The sequence below is a fragment of the Citrus sinensis genome, chromosome 5, assembly GCF_022201045.2.
Source record: "Citrus sinensis cultivar Valencia sweet orange chromosome 5, DVS_A1.0, whole genome shotgun sequence".
Classification (NCBI taxonomy): Eukaryota; Viridiplantae; Streptophyta; class Magnoliopsida; order Sapindales; family Rutaceae; genus Citrus; species Citrus sinensis.
Window position 1 is genome coordinate 33,490,646 of NC_068560.1, and position 15,941 is coordinate 33,506,586.

The 15,941-nt window shown below is 34.4% G+C and overlaps 3 protein-coding genes across 4 annotated transcripts; 2 read left to right on the forward strand and 1 right to left on the reverse strand.

Moving 5' to 3' along the window:
* Positions 1-400: 400 nt before the first annotated feature.
* On the reverse strand, positions 401-4,746 carry LOC102627535 (uncharacterized). 2 transcript variants are annotated; one of them, XM_006472805.3, is made up of 5 exons: positions 4,599-4,746; positions 2,500-4,321; positions 2,120-2,354; positions 1,064-1,146; positions 401-802 (listed from the first exon to the last, which is right to left on the reverse strand). In XM_006472805.3, the coding sequence occupies exons 2-5, from the start codon at positions 4,249-4,251 to the stop codon at positions 707-709; spliced, it is 2,166 nt and encodes a 721-aa protein (XP_006472868.2). In that variant the 5' UTR covers positions 4,252-4,321; positions 4,599-4,746; the 3' UTR covers positions 401-706. The 2 variants fall into 2 exon arrangements, with proteins under 2 accessions (XP_006472868.2, XP_052297073.1); XM_052441113.1 differs by having other exon boundaries at positions 2,500-4,372; positions 4,599-4,678.
* Positions 4,747-5,271: 525 nt separating this feature from the next.
* LOC102628031 (UDP-sugar pyrophosphorylase) lies at positions 5,272-12,710 on the forward strand. The gene is made up of 17 exons (XM_006472807.4): positions 5,272-5,934; positions 6,039-6,143; positions 6,468-6,584; positions 7,114-7,254; positions 7,658-7,757; positions 8,237-8,361; positions 8,470-8,541; positions 8,679-8,743; positions 9,235-9,295; positions 9,384-9,501; positions 9,813-9,937; positions 10,368-10,444; positions 10,784-10,889; positions 11,099-11,158; positions 11,460-11,540; positions 11,619-11,858; positions 12,268-12,710. The coding sequence occupies exons 1-17, from the start codon at positions 5,818-5,820 to the stop codon at positions 12,433-12,435; spliced, it is 1,878 nt and encodes a 625-aa protein (XP_006472870.2). The 5' UTR covers positions 5,272-5,817; the 3' UTR covers positions 12,436-12,710.
* Positions 12,711-13,661: 951 nt separating this feature from the next.
* LOC102628322 (probable calcium-binding protein CML44) lies at positions 13,662-14,680 on the forward strand. Its single transcript, XM_006472808.4, has one exon. It carries the CDS (start codon positions 13,880-13,882, stop codon positions 14,378-14,380), a length of 501 nt encoding a protein of 166 aa, XP_006472871.2. The 5' UTR covers positions 13,662-13,879; the 3' UTR covers positions 14,381-14,680.
* The last annotated feature ends 1,261 nt before the right edge of the window (positions 14,681-15,941 follow it).

Genomic DNA, 15,941 nt, shown 5'->3' on the forward strand with positions numbered 1-15,941 from the left:
TTGTTTGGTAAAATATTGATTGTTGTTAAATTATTTGATAAATATTGATAGTTATGGCTTGAAAATTAATGGATTTGATTGCATATTTATATGATTAAAAATTTATAATATTTATAATATTCTTATCAAAATTATTATTGTTGAACTCATATTTATTATATACTTTCGACTTGTTATTAATTTAGCTGAAAACTCTACACTCAAAACAGGCAGAAAAATAACTCCAGACAGAATTCCATCAACGTCTCAACCAACAGATTTTCTAGTATAATTTTTTTTCTCTGTTTTCTTCTATAGTTTTGTTCTTGGACTGTTTACCGAACCTTTATCAATCCAACTATATGTCAGGAAAAATAATATTAGTAACAATCTTGAATTGGTATTTTTAATAAATAAAAAATAAAGAAAAATAGCTTCAAAAGCATAGATTATAAACTTCGGAATGGAGAAGCCACACATTTTGTTCAATAACAGCGAGTTCTAGCCGCAGGATGCTGTGCAGTCATTTGAAAAGATCATACAAAAAGAATATAAAAATATTGTCCAGAAATGACTTGTGTCCCTCGAGTTACCACAAAAGAATGCACCAGCCTCTACATAACCTTCAAGACCAGAGCTGGGTTGCTGTTACTTGTTATGTATATTGTTGTAGTTGCGCAAAACTTTACGACTGGATTACTCCCATTGCGCATATTGATTTGCGACATTAAACAGAGGTAGAGGCCTTAAGTGGAACTGGTGGTAAAGTGCTTAAACATGACGAGTCCAACCACGGCTTGAATGATCCTTCACGAGCCACATTCTGAAAAAAACATATTCCTAATAATCAGTAAATTCTGTCATTAAGGTTTCACAATATTACCATAATGAAATATTGAATATATGCAAGTGCATTAGAGATTCAATCAATTAATGAAATCATTAAAATAAATAAGAAACAAAACAAGATCAGAATGCTGCTAGATTCAATATACCAAATCGCTTAACTTTACAGTATCAGTCCTTTAAACTAATTAAAAAAAAATTACCATTGCCGGTTGTAACCTGAAACAGAAGCACTCACCTGCAACCAATAGAAAAATCCTCGCAAGAGATTCAAAATTCTACAGTTATCACATTGGGCCTCATTAATCGCTGATGCAAGATCTGCAAAATAGGAAAACAATTAGTAAGCGTCAGCATTCTATAATGGACTCCAATTTAACTGCAAATGACTAATATAATTTACAAGGACGTGAACCAAAGTCTTCGAAAACCATGCTAACCTATTCCAAAAAGGGCAGTCTAATGGAAATAACTGAAAGACTAGCAAATACTACAAATGAAATCCTAATGAAGAGATAGAGTTACCTCCAAAGGCAATGACAAAAAACAGAGAATTGGAGATCCAGGGCACTGATATTCATCACCAATCTATCTTTTCAAGGATGCTCAGTATACTAATCATAAAATTGCAGTACATGTTTTGCAAGTACAAACCCTGATCCTACTATCAGATACTATACATTTAACTTATTGGATGTACTTCTACAATAACAATTGTTGCTCGGCAACTACCATCAAGAATTTAATCTATTAAGCATAATGTAAGGATGTTTAATTCTTTTTAAATTTGCAGCGTCATTAGTGCTATTACTTAGTAGGAAAGAGAAACATCATTTGGGTTTGAATTGAGAAGCAGACTCAGGCTCCGTTTGGTACAACTTATTAAATAGAGCTTATAACAGTAGAGCTTATAACAGTAGAGCTCATACCAATAGAGCTTTTGGACAAAAAGTTATTAGGTGTTTGGTTGTCAATAAAAAAAGCACTTTTGAACCATTAAAATGTGTGATATTTTTTATATTATATACTTTTTGGAAAAGCTCTCTAACCTCTACTCCCAAAAGCTCAAATTTTGGGCTTTTGTTAGTAGAGGTAAATTAGCTTATTTAAGCTAAAAAAACACTACTAACAAAATAACCAAACACCATAAAAAATTTTAAAAAGTATTTATGCGATTAAATAAGCACTTATAGCTCTTAAATAAGCCATACCAAACAGGCACTCAATATGCGAATATGTGAAGAAAATAGCATTTGCGAAACTTGAGAAAACCAATGGATATTACTAAGCTTACCACCATGCAACTGAAGATAAGATTTGCCATTAGAATCAAGTGGATATGATTTATTCTGAAACCGCAATATTCTAACACCTTGCAATGGTCTTTGCTGAGATGCATCTTGCCAAAGCTTTTCATATTCCTGTCTGTCATAAGGCTTCTGAAGAATTTCCATAAGCTCATTTCTGAATATGGATCCCTTACTTCCACTAAGATTTTCAATGCATTCCTCACCATCTAGATCAATAACCTATTTGTTTGCAAAACAACAAAAATAGTACAAACAGTGAAAAGGAAAAAGCTTTAAAAATCAGAAACATGAAAATTTGAGTTTTTAATAAATGAAAGCAAATAAAAATAAAAAGAATAAACCAACAGTAGGAAATGATACATACCAAAGGAGTAGGCTCTCCATCAGAAAATGGATTAGTGTCCAATATCATAACTTGTGATTCAGAATCACTCTCTTCATATGTAACTTTTTTACCATCTTCAGGTGTGTATTCCAAATATTGACCATTCTCCAGAAATTTCAGAAATTCTTGATAGCTTTCATCCACCAAATCAAACTGTACCCCACGGTTGCACTGGCGCTTAGCAGAATTAGTAGTCTCCAGCCTCTGGCTTTTGATTGAACCAACAGGATCTTTAGCTTCCTCTCCAGCCTCTGAATGAGAATCAATTTCCTCATAGATAACTTTTTTCTTTCCTTCTAGAGTACATTCCAAATGTTGACCGTCTTTCACAGATTTCAAAAATTCTAAATAACTTTTATCCTGCAAATCAGATGTCACAGCATGTTTTTTCTGGTGCTTGACAGAATTAGATGCCTTTGGGCTGGGTCTTTTGCTTGAACCATCATTTTCTACAGGAGAAACAGGATCTTCAACCTCCTCTTCTTCTGCTTCAGATTTTGCCCCATGATTGAACTGGGCCTTGGCATTAACTGCCTCTGGGATGTGTCTTTTTATTGGACAACCATGTTCTGCAAAAGAAAGAGGATCATCAACCTTGTCTTCTGCTCTTTCCTCAGAATGATGTTGAGAATCTCTTAAAGGTATAAGAAATTCTTGAAAGCTTTCATCAACCAAATCGGATTTTAACCCATGGTTGAACTGGTGCTTGGTGTTGGCTGCCTCAGGGATGTGTCTTTTTCCTGGACAACCATTTTCCGCAGAAGAAACAGGAACTTCAGCTTCCTTCTCTGCTTCTGAATCTGAATCACTCTTCTCATATTCAACTTTTTTGCCACCTTCAGGTCTCCATACCATATGCGCACCATCATCCTTCATGAACCTCAGAAATTCTTTATAGTTTTCGTCCTCTAAATCATCATTCTTTACCCCACGGTTGCACTGACGTCTGGCAGTGTTGATAGCCTTTGGGCTATGCCTACTGCTTGAACAACCATTTCCATTACTTGGGCTGTGGTAATTTTGGCTTCCAATATCCCTCAAAAATCTTGGGATCCCAGTCTTATCCTTCTTCACATCATGCACGAGACCAGGATTCTCACAATCTTTTCTCAATGATTTACTCCTCAAAACCCTTTTAGTGCTTTCGGACCTTTTTGAATTCCCAGTCTTTACTCTCCCAGAGTTGCTCCGCAGAGTCCTTTTCAGGGGCACAGTCTTTTCCCTCTTTAACTGACTCTTCAAAGCATCCTCAGTTGTAATTTTCCCTTGTTTCTGATCCATGTCAACCTTATTACTTGAACCATCATCTTTCTCATACTCTACAACTAAGGGCGTCTCATTATCCAAAGCAAGTTCAAGTAAATATGATTTCCCATCATCTTTTAGATTAGCCAAGAACATCATATAATGAGGGTCAAAAGCACATTCGAAGTCATCACCATCAGCATGACCCACACATCTGGCGTCAGTATCAACACTCAGTTCAACATCATCCAAACGCTGCTCAGAATCTGAATCAACAACAACTATTTCTACAGTAGCATAATTATTATTTCCATTACTCTGGTGCGTGGTTTTCTTTGGAGTTGCATTGCTCCCAAAATTTCCACAGCCAATGCGTCTCCGCTTCCATCTCCTAGCCAACCTCAAATCAGAGTAAAAATCAACCTCTTCACCTCCCACTGTCCCACACAAATCACCGGCATTCTTATTCCTAGAATGCAACACCATTCTATCTCATAAATAAAACCCTCGTCTCAAATTCCAATCACATAACACCCTCCTTCTATCAATGCAGAATCTGCAGAATTTGAAAATAATAATAATAATAAAACTTGTTTTCTATAATACGCTGCAAAACCGAAAACCAACGGAAACAAAATTATGCTTTCATGAACAACTAATAATGTTACTTATACGCTGCGATTAAACTGAGAAATTGATAAAACAAAAAAAAAAAAGAATAAAAGACAATTACAAATAATTCAGTATTATTCGCGGCAAAACAACGGTGGAGATGATAATGTAAACCCTAGAAACCACAAATTCTTAAAAAAGGAAAGTGTTTTATAACTCACGAAAGAGAGAATCTTCAAAAGCTGACTGATGAAACGAGAAGAGAGTTAGTGCAGTGTGGTAGTAGTAATTTCAGCGTTATTGGGAATCTAAAACGTATTCGGGAACATTTGATAAATGGGTCGGATCTTTAATTATCCGAAAACTTCATCTCGTTTGATTTGTGGGCTCTGATTTACGTGTCGCTAACTGGGCCTGAAAGGCTGAAGGCCCACTGACCCATTGATGCCACTTGCAACTTTTTTTTTTGATCGGTAATGTGCTTACATGATGCATCTAGCATATGCTTTAAATTAAACCACTGCGGTTTTATTGGAGCATCTCGGAAAATTGAAGTGGACAGAGACAGACAACAATTTATATAAACACGTAGCTTATGTTTAAAGGGGAATCTGGTAAAAGGAACAATCTTTTTACTCAAAAAGTTGCACTGCACAGACAGCTCACCGATTCTCCTTTGTAAATCACGTTTTGCTTAGTAGTTTGTTAGTTACTGACTTACTGTCATATGGCCAACAGCTAATATTATTGTAATTGGGATCTTCTGTTAAACTTTATATGTAATTCGCATTTTTTACGAACATATGTAATTCGCATTCATCATATGTTACGATCTTCTGCAAAGTTGTCACATGACCACCATACTGTTACTGAGTTACATTTCCAGAAGAATCTTGGTAGTTATATCTGTGACTGTTAAGTAACTAACTGTACACGTAATTGTGAGTTCGTAATCGTCGGTTTTGTTTTTTATCTTTTACGTTTTTGAGAACTCAGAGATAATTCAAGTGTAAAGATCGGATAATAATATTCTACTCACTTTTTTATCTTGTAGAATAGAATATCAATAACACTACACCTCTTAATTCATTATCTCAAATCATCAACCATATGGTATTTTGCTTTGGTGAATGAAATATAAATTCATGTTTAATTATTAAGTAATAAACTTCTCGTAAAACGCAAGCCGTTGGGTGACAGATTGGAACAAACAGAGGTCAGCTTATTCCGCTTCAAGATCCACATCGCCAGCTCGAATATATCGCCTATATTTACGTAAACGTGACCAGTTGCCAGCTACCGCCAGTTGCGCTTATAATAAAACATTACACCGTAATCAATTCAATTCAATTCAATTACAGGAAAAGAAACATTTTTGGAGCATCGGTTGCAGCGAGGCGTCGTTTTGTTTCTTCATTCGTAATCATAGCGTATCAGAACATGGCTTCAACGGTCGATTCAGCCGCTGAGCAGCTCTCCAAGCTCGGCATCGACGGCGCTTTTGCGGATTCCGCTCCTAATCTTAAGAAAAATCTTCATCTCTTATCTTCAGAACAGGTACACGTAATGTTAAAATGTTATCCTTTTTTTTCTTTTTTTCTTTTTTTGGTTTTTGGATTTGGATTTTGTTTATTGTGATTGGAATTTGGCGGTGTTATCAGGTTGAATTAGCGAAGATGCTGATGGAGATGGGACAGAGTCATTTGTTTGAGAAGTGGGCGGCGCCTGGAGTTGATGACAATGAGAAAAAAGCCTTCTTTGATCAGGTATTTATTTGTATTGTTTTCTAATTTGAATTTGGTAGGCAGTTGAATCAAATCTGTAGATAAAGATTTTGAATTTTTTATGAGGCTGAAAGTTTTTGTTTTGAATGCGTTAAATATATGTACTGTGATTATTCAGATGATGACGTCGGAACTTTTATCAATTTTCTGCGTTTATTTTTGAACTGACTCTAGAATAAATAATGAGATTCATGGAAGCAAATGAAGGCAGAGGAGGGGGAAAAAAAAAAAAACTCTGCTCTGAATCTAATCTCTAATTAATAGAAAAAAATTTTCTTATATTTTTTTGTTTTTGGTTTATTTTAGGTGGCTAAGCTTAACTCAAGCTATCCTGGTGGTTTGAAATCGTACATTAAAACTGCTAGAGAACTTTTAGCAGACTCAAAGGCTGGGAAGAATCCTTTTGATGGCTTCACACCTTCTGTAAGTAAATAAATTTGTGTTTGCAAACTTTTGAGCTTTTCTTTCTTTTGATATATTTGATGGTTTAATCTGCTGAGAGTCATGTATAAGTTTAGAATAGGCGTCCATTTACAGTTGCTACTAGTATGTAACTTTCCCACCAAGTTAGGTACCAACCTTAATGCTGCAATGTTTCTTTAATATTCCATTCCTTAATATGTTTTTAGCCTTTCATTTTCAAGAACGCGAAAGAAGTTTTACAAACTGGACTTCCCTGTTCCTGTGTGTGCACCTTTCTGGTTAAGCAGATTTTGCAATTTGCATTTCTGGAGGCAATATCTCTTTGTTATCAAATTCCCTGGAACATCACTTCTATGTGAAAAAATACAGAATATTACTCTTCCAATAAGTACTCAATCAGTCAATCTTCAGTGTACGAGGCCTGTTCATAGCTCATAATTCAGATTATTTTGTAAGATGTTTGATTCCATTATTGTGAGGGGTATAGTGAAGCAAAAAATTGGGCTGATTTAGGGTGATTATTTTGCAGGTTCCAACTGGAGAAGTTTTGAAATTCGGTGATGATACCTTTATCAATTATGAGCAGGCAGGAGTCAAAGAAGCAAAGAATGCTGCCTTTGTTCTTGTTGCAGGTGGGCTTGGGGAACGTCTTGGATACAATGGAATTAAGGTATATCATTCTATATGGGCAATTAATATTTGATTAACTGGTATTTGTATTTGTAATGCTGGATAATTTTAAAACCTCATTTGCATAGTTTATTTTAAATTATTTTATTTTCTGATTTTATCTCATCTTGTTTCCAGACGGAGTATTCCTCAGATGCATGGGAAACACTAATCTTATCCACTATTGTCACATCACTCATCTATCATGAAATTTCCAAATTAATTTACTGTAGTTTTTGGACGTGCTTGTTGATCCAACATTCCTGAACATCAAACATGGCTAACCTGTAGTATATTTGATAGATATCTATGTCAAGTTGCTCCTGCTTAATAATTTATTCATCTTTAAATTGAATTGAATTTGTTCTGACACCTATAACTGTTATATTTTTATAATCTTGCAGGTGGCTCTACCAGCAGAAACCACTACTGGAACATGTTTCTTACAGAACTACATTGAGTACATTTTGGCTCTACAGGAGTCGAGCTGTAGACTTGCAGAAGGTTTGTCACCATTGCAATTTGCAAGCTGGTTACGATATAGATAGTGACTGTCCAGTTACATGTGCCAGTGTGATTGGATATGGGATGATAAGTATGCAATTATGAATTAGGGCTCAATTTGTGAACATATGTGCACAATGATCTTTCCAAGACTGCAACAAGGATTAACCGCAAAGGTATCTGCTTAGTTATGGGGGAACTTTACCACAATCTTTGAATATGATGGGTTAGCTCCCTTTGCTTTGCATTTTCCTAGCATCTCCAATAATGGCCAAATTAGGCAAAATGTTTATGATTCAAACAACCTCATTTGTATTAATCGAGATGAAAAGACTAGCAAGTTTAATGCAAGTCCTGGGATGAAAAATCTTGTGATTCAGTGAGCAATTTAGCCATTTCTAATGTTAATGCCTCTGTATATGAAGAATTGTCAACCTTCATGCTTCTTTCAAGTAACAACATCTACCTTAAATTTGTAGGAAAGTGCCAAGAGATTCCTTTTGCTATCATGACATCAGATGATACACATTCACGTACCCAAGAGCTTTTGGAATCAAATTCTTACTTTGGAATGAAACCTACACAAGTAAAACTTCTGAAGCAGGTAAATCATTGGTTCCTGATGTGTGCATATGTATAAATTGAATGTGCTGTTACTATAAAGGAAATGTCTACTACAGTCATAAAACAAGTCTGTTGATATGTATTCCAGGAAAAAGTTGCATGTTTAGATGATAATGATGCAAGGCTTGCTATGGACCCTAAAAACAAGTACAGAATTCAGGTAACCTTGTGCATGTTCTTTAAAATAGAACAAAATTATTGTATGCTTTTAGACATCAAGTCATAGGATTCATGTAGTCTCTCAACCTTAAATATTCAATTCATATTTGGTACCTGATATTTTTCCTGTCTGTATAGACAAAACCTCATGGCCATGGGGATGTACATGCACTTCTTTATTCTAGTGGCCTTTTAAAGGAATGGTACGTCTTCAATACCTACCCAAATGACTATGTTCATATGCTTCTACTTCAATAGTTATGATGCAATTGTTTGTAATCACATTTTTATGTATCACCGTGAGGATATTTATCATATTGTATTCTTATGTGTTCATTTTCCAGTAGCTGTTAGTTCACTTGGAACTTATGGCTATTAATCTGTTTTAAGCCGCTACTTGAAAGCAAAATGTTGTCCAGCTTGTTTTGAGATAAAAGGGAGTACCTTAGACCATGTGTTTTGTAATTTCATGGAACCCCTGCATTTGAAGTATTGATTGATTTTATTACAATCCAGATAAATGATGCACAGTGTGGCTTCCTTGTATTCCAGACAGACACAAACTCTTTTTCAAAAGATATCCTGTGCAATTTGCATTTAACAGAATAGCCTTGCTACATATTACATACAAGGAACTTTGATTCACCAATTTGCGATGGTATGATTTTTCAGATGTGTTCCATCATATTTTCAGGCATGATGCGGGTTTGAAATGGGTGCTGTTTTTCCAAGATACCAATGGACTATTATTCAAGGTCAGTTGCTTTCTTGATTCTTGTTTATCTATCCTTTATTAGCAAAAGAGTTATGCTAGGCTGGAAAATAAAATGACCTACCTATCAGGCAATTCCAGCATCACTGGGTGTGAGTGCTACCAAACAATACCATGTTAACTCTCTTGCTGTTCCACGCAAAGCGAAAGAGGCTATTGGAGGCATAACCAGACTCACACATGCTGATGGTATGTTATAGAAGAAATGCTATGGTTTGAACTAGATAAAAACAGGAGCATTTACTTAATAACTATTGCCCATTTTTATTTACATTCTTCTGGCCAAAGTTCACACTTTCTATTGCTGTTTCCATGAAGTTGGGAAAATTCAATCAAAACTTTTAATTCTTTTGTGACATTATTCTTGCTGCTATTTTCTCGTGCTCCAAGATTTCTGTATGTATAAACATAACAGCAATACCAACTGTGGTCTGCTGTGCCAGCAATATTATCCAGATTTTAGCCTTAATTATTAACATCTGAATTAAATTAAACTTCAGGTAGATCAATGGTTATCAATGTGGAGTACAATCAGCTAGATCCTCTGCTTCGAGCTACTGGATTTCCTGATGGAGATGTCAATTGTGAAACTGGCTATTCTCCGTTCCCAGGAAATATAAACCAGGTAATTTTTGGTGTAAAATATTTATTTTTTAATTTTGCGTAAAAGCACAACTGTTACGATGAATAATGTATACCAACGTTACGAAATTCAATCACTGCCAGTAATTTGGAGAAGTGTCGTTCTAATATTTAATGTTGCAAGGCATACCAAAATGTTCAAAATATTTTATCACCTGCTATTGTGGGTTTTCTCCATTACCTTTAATTTTTCCTCTCACAGTAGCAGGTGATGGAATTCTGCTGAGTATATCTGATACACCTATAAAATGATGCCACAACATCATTAACAATAGTGTATTGATAATTATACCAAAGTTACCAATGTCTTTTGGTTGGCAAAGTATTTTTCTATGTATATAGACTGTTTCATGCATAGACTCAGTGGCATATGTATTTTTAAACTTTTCTTTCTTCATTTATTTATTTTGCAGTTGATTTTGGAACTTGGTCCTTACATGGAGGAGCTCAAAAAAACTGGAGGTGCAATAAAGGAGTTTGTTAACCCAAAGTAATTATCTCTTTACTGCTACATCTTATTGTAACTTTCTTTTGCTGTGGGGATGCTGGCATATGTTTTACTGCTTGTCATAAATGAAGAACTTTGTTTATATAATTACTCTGCTTAAGGAGAATTTTACTTTATGAAGCAGTTAAAGTTTAGCATAACATCAACAAGAAGGTCCTGATTTTGTAATATTCCCAGCCAAGCTAAAGAAACCAGATTCAGCATTATTGCTTAATCATGTTAGAAAGCTGTTCTTGAGCGTAACCTGTATCTGTTGAACTGTGATTAGATATCTAAATCCTGAAACTATTTATCTTTGTTTTATTGTTTTCATTGTTGCAGATATAAAGATGCTAGCAAAACTTCATTCAAGTCCTCAACTAGACTTGAATGTATGATGCAAGACTATCCGAAAACATTGCCTCCATCTGCAAAGGTTGGATTTACGGTAGGTTACTTTACTGAGATTTGAGCAACCCAAAATCTGATTTTTTTTGTCCTCGCTTGGGTCTTTAGTTCTCTTCATGGACCAAGCTTTTTACATGTTGTCTATCAAGAATCGCTTGTAACTTTGTTCTGTGATGATATCTGCTGCTTAGATATCCTTATTAATGTTCTAACTATTGTTAAATGACCAACTACGATGGTACCTATTAGGTGATGGATACATGGCTGGCTTATGCACCAGTAAAGAACAATCCAGAAGATGCTGCTAAGGTAAATTCATTAAGATAAGTCTTAAATTATTCCTGAAAGATAACTTGGGAGCATGCCTCACTTGGACCTCCTGCAAGGGTTTCTTTACGTTAGTAAGTTGGGGATTGAACTATTGGATAAAGAAATTGATAATGTAAAATATTTGAGAACTTTTTCTCACCCAGAAATATTTTACTGATCATATAATTTGTTTGAGAACTCTTAAATTGGTTTTTCTTGTATGTCCTATAGGGATTTAATATATGCACCAGAGTTTCAAGTCCTTAATTTTTTGTTTTTTGTATTATTTTACTCAATGAAGGTGCCAAAGGGTAATCCATATCATAGTGCAACTTCTGGAGAGATGGCCATCTATTGTGCAAACAGCCTAATCCTCAGAAAGGTTACAAGAGTCTCTCTGTCTTACTGCAAAAATTATTCATCTGAACTTTTTTGGTTTCTAATTCTATCTACATGTCAGGCTGGTGCCCAAGTAGATGATCCTGTGCAAGAGGTCTTCAATGGGCAAGAGGTAGAAGTCTGGCCTCGGCTCACATGGAAGCCGAAATGGGGGCTGACTTTTTCAGAGATTAAAAATAAAGTTAGTGGAAGTTGCTCTGTTTCTCAAAAATCGACCATGGTAATTAAGGGCCGTAATGTCGTTCTAGAAGATCTCTCTTTGAATGGAGCTCTTATCATTGATTCTGTTGACGATGCAGAGGTATGCTACATTATGCCCATACTAAGATATGGTGGACAAAGTTGCAAAATATCCGAGATTGTCTAGTGTGGTGAAATTTGCTGTCATCCTATTAACCTTCGTAGACCATTTATACAACCTTCACATTGACAGAACACCAATGGATTTGATGCATCTAATTATTTTAAACATATCTTCTGATTCACGGGAGTTAAGTGAGCATCATCACTTCACTTATCACTTAGTTTTGAATCTTCCCAAGTTTGTTCTTTTCCTATACTCAAATTGACTTATCCTGTAATTAACATTGGTTTCCATCGAAGTTGTAGTATGATAGTGGCCTGTTTGCTTAAGTAGGAGGTGTCCGATCTTATGTGCATATGTGAAACCTGTGATTCCGTTATTTTCTAATAATCTTACACAATAACAGGTGAGAGTAGGAGGTAAAGTGCAGAACAAGGGCTGGACACTTGAACCTGTTGACCACAAAGATACTTCAGTGCCCGAGGAAATACGGATCCGGGGTTTCAAGATCAACAAACTTGAGCAGCTGGAAAGGAGTTACAGTGAGCCCGGCAAGTTTAGCTTGAAGCCTTGAAGGTTAACATGTACATTACAACTATTCATCTGACCTTTTGGGTCCAATTACTCTTTTAACTTGTAATGAGTTTTTAATCCCGTCACTCCCGGTGCCGGGATTAATGCCTTATTTCCCTGAGTAGTTATTCTGTAAAAGTTTGTCTTCGAACCAGTTTTCCTTCTGGAGATTATGGTATGCGTCTATTTAGGCTAAAAATGTTGCATACTCTTCATTTTTTCGATTCTTTCTCATTCTAGACAAAGAATAAAATCTGTTCATAGTGTCAGATATTATATTCAGAACTGTTTTTACCGTGCAGTTTAAGCAGGAGGCGTGTAGTATTTTGCCTATATCAATACAGTCACAAGTTATTCGTGACATTCTACGAACTTAATGCATGAATTCGTGATCTGTGACGATGACTTACAAAATGTAACCAAAATTTGTGACTCCAATGTAGACATATTGTGAATAGGAATCCCGTGTGTTCGCATGCTTTGTCAACACGACGTACGAAAAATCAAAAGTTAGCAGTGTGTGATTAGAATCCTGCGACCTACGTGTTTCGTTTTCTTCCGCAAGTGAAACTCGTGGCTCTTCATTGCGTCAGAAGGGGGACCTTTAATAATTTGGCTTTTAATGCAGCGCAAAGGCTTTTTTTTTTTTTTTTTCATTTGTTTATATTTTCTGAATGAAAAAATCGAAAAGACCAGACGAAATAAAAGAATGCCCATTCTCATTTACCAAAATTATGGCACGAAGCATCGAGCATTGGCCACATAATTAATGTGGTCCTAACATTGCATGGCATGTGAAGTTTCTTCCTCAATCAACGGCTAATGAAAATAACATATTACATATTCGAGATTCATTTTGATTTTGTTACAAATTGAAACAGAAACTTCGAATGAACAAACGTTACAACTGAGCCCATCTTATTGACTGTTGATAACGATTATAAACTTATTTATACAAGAATCATGTTATTCTATTAACTTTCGTGTTACAAGCACAAATAAAAAATAGCAGCAATATATATATATATATATATTAATAATATTACGACAAGACTTGAATCATATAAACACTTGTTGCCCCCCATGTAGCCGTTTGACAGCACCTATTGATAATTAATTGACTTTAAAAACGGATATGCCTATTCGTAGTCGCCACAATTAATAAGAAATTAACCCATACGTTAAGTAAGTTGTTAACAGCTTAACCATTCAAAATTTTGATAATTAATTATCAAGCTGGAGAATATTATTATTTTTGTCACCTTCACTGAAACTTCTTCGCGACTGACTTAACGATTATCAGTTTTATTTTTTTTCCAATTTGCTGTATTTATATTAAAGAAGTAAGGCAAGATTCGTAACTTTTGTGCAGGCGCACCACCAAATTGGACAAAGCTTCAATTTCTTATTTCTATTTATGTTCTTTGGTGATCGCCTTCGCCAAGATGTGTCCTCTTCACACGGCTGACTTGCAAAGAATTTTCAAGCAGCTTGACAAAAATGGGGATGACCAAGTGAGCCTAGAGGAGCTTAATTGGCTTCTTGAGAGAATTGGAGTTCGTTTAAGCCTTGAAGAGCTTGAATCATTTGTGGGAAAATCAAGCCTGGATTTGAATGAATTCCTGTTCTTTTGGAAGTCCATATCAAAGCAAAACAATAATAAAGTCGATGATCATGAGGTTAAGGATGAGATCAACGGCGACGACAACGAAAACGACGATGATGGCGAGATCAGTGATCTTCTAGAGGCGTTTAATGTGTTTGATTTGAATGGTGATGGGTTCATTTCTTGTGAAGAGCTTCAAAATGTTTTGTCGAGGCTTGGATTATGGGATGAGAAGAGTGGCAAAGATTGTACGAGAATGATTTGTATGTATGATACAAATTTGGATGGGGTTCTTGATTTTGAAGAATTCAAGAACATGATGCTGCTTTCAAAATCTTGATTCATTTTTCTGTAAATATAAGATTCTGATGAAGTTTGAGGGTTCCTGCGATCAGCTTTCAACGCATCGTCGGGTCAAATTTTTGTTGCTTTTAGTTTCCCAATTAATTTCTTTCTCAATTATCAGCTTCAGCAAAACTAAACTAGCACAACTACCTAGCTATTACTTTGTATTCGTGTGTTATTTGAGGCATGTATTGTATCCTACATATTGATATTATGATTATGTGGTCTGGCATGATTTTGAGAAGGTCATGTACTCATGTTTAGCGTTCAAATTAAAAGAAAGTGTTCATTTGTACATTACTGCTTTAACGCTAAGGACAAGATTAGGTTAGGTATTAAAAGTTTATAAATGATTTAAATGAGAGATTCAAGTGTTGTTTTGCAATAAAATTATGTCTAGTGTTTTTATTTATTTGTCTTATCAATTATTTAGTTCTTAAGTCCGTTTATGATTATTTTTTAGAGGATCAAAAGTAATTTTTAAAAATTAAAAGTTAATTTTAATGTTTCATAATTTTTTAAAAATCTACTTTAGCAAAATAAAAAAATTTTAAAAATTATTTTTGGTGCTCAAACGCTTGTTGTGAATTGTGATTAGTAACACCCATTAAGTTGTGACAGACTAAGCAAACCCCTACTGCTTTTTCTTATTCTAATTATTAGGGATATTATTATTGTACCACCAAAGTTATTCTGACATATTATGTCAAACTATAATCTGCTGAAAAGTGCATTTTACCATTACACGTTTGCATTGTTATTAATTTACCACCTTTCCAATTACAAAAAATTAATATTTAACAGAAAATGAGTTAAAAATCGATTTTACCCCACGAGAATAAAAGACAATTTTATCCTTTGAAAAAAAAGAAACAATGAACAAAAATAAGATTTAGAAAACAACTAAAAATTGTAATTAATAAAAAGTAATAAATAATATGCAGAATTACGATAAACAAAAAAGAAAACAATTAATAAAAAATTTATGTTTCAAAATTAATATTATAACCTATGAAATTCAAGTATTAATCACAACTAAAAATAATAACAATTTATAATAACAATAACAATTAATAAGATTTAGAATACAACTGAAAATTCTACTTAATAAAATTAATGAACAATATGCAGAATTATGACAAAAAGCAAAAATAATAATAATAAATTCTGCTTCAAAATTAATATTATAATATATGAAATTCAAGTATTAATCACGACAAAAAACAATAATAATTTAATTAAGGAAAAAATTAATGAGAGAGAGGGGCTGATTTTGGGGTTATCAATTTCTTAATTCTCTAATTATTTCCCTTGAGTTTTTTTACTTTGTTTTATTGTTTATTTTACACTTGCAATGTAGTGTTTTGTCTTCAATAGGAAATGTCTTTGATGCCCTTATGACATCAACAAAACATCAGTAAATTTTTAACTTTTTAACAGAAATGTGATAAATTAATAACGGAACAAACATTTGGTGGTAAAATGTATTTTTCGACAAACTATGGTACTGACATTATATGTTAGAATAACTTTAGTGGTAAAATGATAATATTACT